The sequence below is a fragment of the Micropterus dolomieu genome, linkage group LG14 (genome assembly GCF_021292245.1).
Source record: "Micropterus dolomieu isolate WLL.071019.BEF.003 ecotype Adirondacks linkage group LG14, ASM2129224v1, whole genome shotgun sequence".
Classification (NCBI taxonomy): Eukaryota; Metazoa; Chordata; class Actinopteri; order Centrarchiformes; family Centrarchidae; genus Micropterus; species Micropterus dolomieu.
Genome location: NC_060163.1, coordinates 2,839,683 through 2,847,642, shown reverse-complemented (window position 1 = coordinate 2,847,642; position 7,960 = coordinate 2,839,683). Strand labels below are relative to the sequence as shown.

The window sequence follows — 7,960 nt, the reverse complement described above, 5'->3', positions numbered from 1 at the left end:
TAGCAAAATCAGGAAAGGCAATTTCCTGAAAGTGTGTTTAAAGAAAAGATTTAAAGGAGTTCTCTGACTCAACCGATCTGATTTCCTCGGGCAGGCTGTTCCAGAGCCTCAGGGCCCTGACAGCAAACGCTCTGTCCCCTTTAGTTTTCAGCCGGGCTTCTAGAGCAGACAACTGACCTCTGCCCAAGAATCTTAAAGTACATGCCGGTGTGTATGGTAATAAATGGTCAATATATAGCAGGGAGAGAGGCCATGAAGAGCCTTAAAAGTAACCAGTAAACCTTTTCTATTCTGAAGCATACTGGGAGCCAGCGTAGGATGAAACAGGAGTGATGCGCATCGGTAAAGGTCTTCTGGATTCCTGGATGATGGCGACTTGTCTGTCTAAGGTTAGCTTGAAGGTAAGATTGGATTGGACTAACATCAGTCAGTCCGCTACTTTCTGTCCAAACTGAAATGTCGCAAAAATCATTGAATAGGCTGTTAAGACATTTTCCAGAGATGTTCATGGTCCCTAGAGGATGAATCCTAATGACATTAAGGTACTCCTGACTACCAGCAGCATCAAAGTTTCTTTATCTAGTAACAAGAGCAGATTAAAAGATCTGGTCCACAGTGGCAGTGGTGGAATGTAAGAGAGTACATGTATACTTTTAAGGTACTTGTACTTTGAGTATTACAATTATACTACTATACACATACTACTTTTTACTCTACTACATATCTTTCACAGCTCTTTCACAGTTACTATTTACTTTGTATTATTATGTATTATCGACATTCTTATGTATTTAAGGATAAAATATGTTACTTTGTTATATATTAAACTACCACTAAAGTGGTTTCAACTTAAATCCAACCAAGTAAACAGCTAAAGTAATAAGAGGCTGCCGTGCGAGGTGCCAACTGCTCATCAGAAACAGAAACGAATAATTCACATACACTCACACACACCGATGGCACAGCCTTTGGAACCAATTTGGGGATCAGTATCTTGTTCACGGACACTTCGACATGCAGACTGGAGGAGCCGGGGATCAAACTGCAGATGTTCTGATTAGTGTGTGAACTGCTCTACCTCCTGAGCCTCAGCTATTTCATTATATTTTAAAAGTGTGCTGCAACCACGTAGAAAAACTGACCCTATGTAAGACTCTCTGGGTAACACTGGGCATTACTGTCTCCATTTCCAATAATTTTCACAAAATGATCCTATCATAATCCAACACTGTCCCCCAAATCTATGAGTCAAACTCAAGCCAAATCTTGTTTTTGAGTTCCTTACACTTCTTTTCTAAGGTATAGCTCATGATGAGTCCACCTAGGCTTTAAAAGCTGACATAGGCAGCCTGTGAGCTGGAGCCTGGCAAAGTCACTGTTCATAGTCCAAGCCTCATAAAACACTAACGCCAAATACTGACAGTAATACAACTGAAGCAAAAGGATAAAAACATATCAAAATTGTCAGTTTAGTTCGCAGCCAAGACAAGAAAGAAAAAGCAGATTAAACACAGGAAGCACAACATGAAAGACGTTTTTTCCAGACTGTTTTGAAACTTGATACAGGCTATTCCAGTGCCTATTTTTCATTACATTCATGGTGCGAGCTATTTCTCAAGTGAAATAAAGACATTTTTGCACGTGATGTGATGCAGAGGGTAAAAAGAAAGAGAAGCAGCCTACCTGTCAGAGCTGGTGAGCTGGAAGCCAGACAGGTTTCAGAAGGCGGAAGGAGTGATGCAGTACTGCTTCAAATTTCACTGAGAGAGGTTGAAGTCCAAGACCGGAGTGTGGCTGAGGTTTAAGCAGGGTGTGTGTGTATGTGTCCAAGTTACATGATTAATGCAAGATAAGAAAGCTAGTTAAAGGACAGCGATGACATTTTATTAAGTGGCTGTATTATTGTCAAGGAAGATGTTGCCAGTGCTGAAATGTGTACAAGAATGAACACACCCAATGCACTGTTTAGGGCACAGCAGTCGTCAGTCATGCATTTAACTCTATAACTTTTTGTCTGTCAAAGCACACAGTTCAATGCCTTCAGAAGAAAATCCTTTGCTAAAGTCATGATCTTGATTATATGATTTCCCTGGGAACATGTCCTGGAAATCTCCCTTAAATCTCTTATTCAATCAAAGACACCTCACATTTCAACTAATTTACAAGAAAGAAAAATATTAAATATAGACTATGTTCTCATAGCTTACAAGAAAGTGACCACAAACATCTGCAATAAATAAATACATATTGCTATAAATACTGCTATGAAATCAACAAAGTCCTGACTCTGCATGGCATAACGGGAAAAAGCAAAGACACCATGGGGTTGTTCACTCAAATTAAGATACCTATCTGAGATTTCTGCCTCCACACAGTGATGGTGGCTGGAATTTAATTTAGTAATAAGAGATGACATTTAAAAGATTCAACAGCAACATTACTTTCTAGGCACAGTTTCCTGTGGCGTTTGATATGCAGAAAACACTGTCAACTGGTTTCATCAGTAGAAAGAAGTTCCACTAAAAACTGTTCAATGCAAGGTTTGTGGATTAACCAGAGTAACAGAGACTTGTTTCTTTAAAGACACATTGTTATTAAATCTTAGCTAAATCGTGTATAATGTACATATGTATAATTCTGTTTTGACCACTTGGAGGCAGCAGAACAACACTGACAAATGATCCTCTTATAAAGTCATAACAAGTTAGCAAAATTGTAAACGGTTGCCAGTACACTACACATCCAGCAGACACAGAGGTATATTAGCATGTTTAAGTTCAACATTCTCCTCTCTCCTTTCAGCTCTACTTTCAGCTCACTACTCCACTGTGTTCACCAGCTAGTCTCTAACTGTGTCTGTGCTGTTTGGTGCTGAGCAGGTAGTGTACGGTGGGTCTGTCAGAGCTTTGTCTATAAAACCAAAGCAGAGGGCAAAAAGAGCTTATAAGGCTCTGAGCTCAGGAGAGAACTGCCGAATTGATGATAATTGCTGTGGTTTACAGGTTTGATCCCCTGGCTCCCCCCAGCCTCCATGTCAAAGAGTTCTGTGGCAAGATACTGAAGGCCGCCCTATCGGGAGTCTGTATGAATGATTTAATTTTATTTACATAATTCTCTTTGGGTTTGTCACTATGAGCAACACCTACACATTTGATTTTATATTGATTAGTGTATGTGTGGAGCAGCAACACAACATTTATGTAATGTCACTTTATACATGTATTATGGCCAATGCGTTTAACAGTTTCATGTTTCCACGTACAACAGACACAGAGACACAAGGGTAAGGGAGATTTTAGTTTGGGTGTAGAAACTAATGTCGTTCTGTATGATAAGGTAAGAATTGCCTTTAGTTGGAAATTCTGTAAACACACATGGACAAACAATACAGGCAGCACAGTTGGTGAAGTCATTTGAGAGGAAATAAAAAAGAATGGCGTACAGCAAACTAAACTTTGACCCAAAACATGGATATCAGGGCCTTATCGCCCAGAGGGCACGGACATATTTTTCCTATTACGACTCATATGGTGTTGCGTTAAGCTGCTAGTATTGCACAAGAGACATTCGGAGCAAAGATTTATAGAACAATAAAGTCAACAAAGATAAGGTTGTCAGGAAACGCAGCCGAGGACTCTGTGGTGGGGATCTCTCTCTCTCTCTCTCTCTCTGTCATATCTACCTTCCTCCAATGGCGTCTCTTGATGGTGTTCCTGGTTATCATCATCACCGCCCAGAACTGGGTGAAGGACTGCTTCAGACGCTTATAGTACCTCCTAGAAGAAGACAGGGGGCAGCAACACACAATCACACAGTGCTCCACCTTAGTATACAACTCCCTGACCTCATTTCAGCCCTCAGTTGAAACCTAAACTTCCTCTCAGCTCAGCTTTCTGCATCCTTTAATAAGGGTCTAACGGTTGGGAATAAAGATGCAATGTTGGAATAATTTAGTAGGAAGTGTAGAATAATGTCAAACTGTTGCATATTTTGGATCTAACATTGCATTGTATTTGATTTCTAATCAGACTATGATCTTATAAAATGGTGTCTAATTATGTATTAGAGTCTTCTATTTGATTTCTAATTGGAGTATAATTTGATAGAATAGTGTCTAAGTAAAGTATATTTTGGGTCTAATAGTTATTACATGTGTTGTCCAATTATAGTCAAATGTAGAAGTATGGCGTCTAAATAAAGGTTTGTTTACTGCCTCAAAAAGAACATTTTTACATATAGGTCTGGTCTCATTTGATCCAAAGTACAGCTTTTTACATCTTTTTGGCCTACTATAAAATAAATTGCGACCGAACAATTTAGGTAGAGGCACGGAGAGGGACAGAAAAAGACTTAACAAACTGGTTAGCGGGGCTAGCTCTGTCCTGGACTGCCCTCTACATTCCATAGAGGTGGTGGGTGAGAGGAGGAGGTTTGCCAAACTGATGTCAATCATGGACAACACCTCACCCCCGTCATGAGATAGCTATAAGCAGCTACTCCTGCAACAGACTGCTACACCCACAGTGTAAGAAGGAGTGCTACCACAGGTCCTTTGTTCTGATGACTTTTTAACGCTATTATTAGGCAAGTAAGTATTATGAATACTTATTTCTTATGCACATTTTCCATCTCCAAACCATATAAACTTGAATGCTCACTGGAGTTAATCATTTTCAGGTGATATGTATTTATGAGGGAAGGTGTGGTGAAAGTGAATCACACCTTATATCAAGCTGTGCAAGATTATTAGGCAGCTTCGTTACTTTAGGTAAAATGGGTTAAAAAAGAGATTTAACTGACACTGAAAACTGAAAACCTACTGCCACTTTCTGAAAGATACTTTCCTCAAGCAGTGGTACAGGAAGAAGTTGTCAGCATTCAAGAAGGCCATGATCTTTATGCAGGACAATGATCCATCACATGCATCAAATTACTCCACTGCTTAGCTAGCCAGCAAGGGCCCTAAAGATGCCCAAATAATGACCTGGCCTCCATCCTCACCTGACTTGGATCCTATTGAGAACTTGTGGGCCTGTCTCAAATGTCAGATTTACAGTCGGGAAGACAAGACACCTTTTTGAACAGTATTTGGGAGACTGTAGATGCTGCGTCAGTGAAAGTTGATCAAGAACAGATCAAAAAACTGACTCCATGGATGGAAGGCCCATAGCAGTTATTGAAAAGAAGGGTGGCCCTACTAAATATTTTTGAAAGGCCATAAATTTTATATAATTGTCATTTTGTGTTGTCACACTTACTCTAAAAATTGAGAAAGAAAATCACTTTTCCTTAGTTAAACATTCAGGTTCGAGGTTCAATGATATTTTGGATTGACTGAGGGCATTGTGTTTGTTCAACAATAAAATTAACCCTGAGAAATACAATTCTGTATGATGATGTAGTTTTGTTATTAAAGAGGTGAACAAGAAACAATGACAAAAAAACCCATCTATTTTAAAAAATTTAATTTTCCGAAAAACAGTATTGAATCTAGAAGCAGGGACAGATTTATCAACCTGATACTCCTCTCCTCTCTGTTCTCTCTCCTTTCTGTAACTGGCAAGGGCGTTTCTTTGGGCTGAAAAGTGGTGGGGACATTTAGGCTCAGATTAGGGATGCAGTGATACACTTGCTCGATATTAGAATAAATATTCACTACTGTGATATTTAATTCTGGGGGTCCTTCAGACCAGTTTATGTTTGAAATATCTTTTATATATATATATATAAAAGGAAACACAAAATTCCGGTGTAAGGTGACAATACAAAATATAAAAATTATATAAAATAATATTAATCAGCCACTTGTTTTTTTAGCTTAAGTTACTTTTTTGGACAATGCACATTTGTTTCTTAGATATTTACATTGCATGTTTCTTATTGTGCAAATAAACCTTTCTCAAAGCATTCTCATTTAACAGTTCTTGTTGCAAGCAATTTATCAGAACCATTTAACCATTTTACTTTCAAAAAGTGATGGGGACAAAATCAGCCATTTCAAAAAGTGATGGGGACATGTCACCAGTGTAAATGACACCTATGGACAATAAACTGAGTTTTCATCACCACATCACAAACATCCACAAACACTGTCAACAAAGACTTTTAGTCATTCATAAACTCAGGACTCAGTCAGTCAAACCAAACCTACTGCTTCTCCTGTACTGTAGTAGTACAAAATCCCAGCCACCCTCTCAACTCATGCTTCACGCTTCTCCCATCTGGCTGTAGATACAGACAGCTGCTCTACAAAAAGGCACGCTTCAGAAAAAGTTTTGTACCCTGCGCTATAAGAGCGTTAAACTTGCAGACAAGTAAATGATGTATGTTTTGTGTTATGTGTAGATATGTGTATATTGTCCATATATGTCAATATATGTGTGTACTATGCGTAGTTTGTGTGTAGAATTCATATTGAAGGTGCTCTTTATACAGATGTGAAAGCAACTTTCCTCCACTGAGGACATAAAGAATGACTCTGAATCTGACTATGGTACCTGGCCTGGTGTCCTCGGATGTGGCTCTGGATCACAATGGCTTTCTGTTTGAAGAACTTGAAGTTCTTCCTGCAGAGGAAGCCTCTGATGTTCCTCTGGATGGTGATGGCAGCCCAGGTCTGGGTGCTGATCCACTTCTCCTCCAGCTGCTGATACAGAAGCTCCTTCAGGAACACCTGACACAGACACACACAAATATCCAAACATGTTGATATGTAGAGTAAAATCATCAGTGTCATGAATGGGCAGTTAGGCACCTTGGTGAGTCCCAGCTGGTACTGTCCCTCCTCGGCACAAAACATGTCCAGCAGAGCCATCGTCTGCTCTCTGTCTGACACCTCACCCAACCGCTGGGTCAGGAGCACCCCATATCTGTAAAACAAGAACACACGCTGCCTTCAAGCTCTCTTAGGAGGTCCCTTAGAGCAGAGGGTGCTCAGCTCGACCTATTGCATGCCCTGACCTATCAGTAAACCAGGCTAATCAACAACCAGAGACCATCTTGGGATGGGATCACACCAGCCGCAATGCCAAATCTGTGTGTATGCTGCAATGTAACACGTGCAGGGTTGCATTGAATTTGCTTAAAAAAGATTTATATGATAATTAATTGGAGCCACAATATTTAATAATAATACAATAATTCCAAGTTGCACCACAAACTCCAGACATGTGGTACAGTATTGACACCACACAGGAAAATAAAGACTATACTGAAAGGTAAAACACACTCGCTCTGACCCTTGATGGATGAGTGGGAGGGGAGTGTTATGCTATTTGGGTTGTGTTAAAATTAATTTAAACGTATGTTGTGATTGTTATAAATAAACTTATTAAAATTTGGTTACACTTTCTTCTGGTCCAGCAATTGTCATGGCCATGGCCATTTTGGACATGGTTAAGGAGTTCCACGCAGCCCATACTGACAAGCCGGGTGAAAAGTTTTTTCCCTTTTTATTTTAACCTCACTTTTATGTGGTTTTACCTAAATCCACAATAAAATATGACCATTTAAAAAATATTGGATGCTATGTATGTTTGCAGCACCTCTCAATAAAGTAGGAGTACTGTATCCGTACGGGGAAACCCTCTTTCCTGATGCGAATGGTCTCCATCATCCCAGCATACCTCAGCTGGTCCGACACATAGTCTATGTCAAAGATGCCGGGAACCTGACAGAGGATACGGGAGGCATAGTACAGGGTCATACATTGTCAGCTGATGTTAAGACACTAGTTAAGCATCAATGTAAAGTATCTGGTGCTACCTTGATGTAGTTTGGCTTCAGACAACGAATAAAAGTGGTTTTGCATCTAAGTAGAAGGACAAAATATTGATACAGGTTATTCATCAAGACAAGTGCTTAACCTTAGACCTACAAGCAACTAAAGAAAGGCTGAGCAGCATCAGACAGCTGTTTTGTAGAACTGATATAAATATTCCTGATTTGACCCATTCAGTTC

General features: G+C 39.7%; 2 protein-coding genes across 2 annotated transcripts in view; both read right to left on the bottom strand.

Moving 5' to 3' along the window:
- tmem94 (transmembrane protein 94) overlaps positions 1-7,960 on the bottom strand; it is a 339,697-nt gene that overhangs the window by 82,306 nt on the left and 249,431 nt on the right. The window lies entirely within an intron of this gene.
- The window catches only part of myo15b (myosin XVB), a 76,280-nt gene that overhangs the window by 45,622 nt on the left and 22,698 nt on the right, over positions 1-7,960 (bottom strand). The window contains exons 21-23 of the mRNA XM_046069692.1: positions 6,755-6,869; positions 6,498-6,673; positions 3,683-3,776 (exon numbers count right to left, since the gene is read on the bottom strand). Of these exons, the coding sequence (XP_045925648.1) occupies positions 3,683-3,776; positions 6,498-6,673; positions 6,755-6,869 (385 nt within the window). The remainder of the gene's footprint in view (positions 1-3,682; positions 3,777-6,497; positions 6,674-6,754; positions 6,870-7,960) is intronic.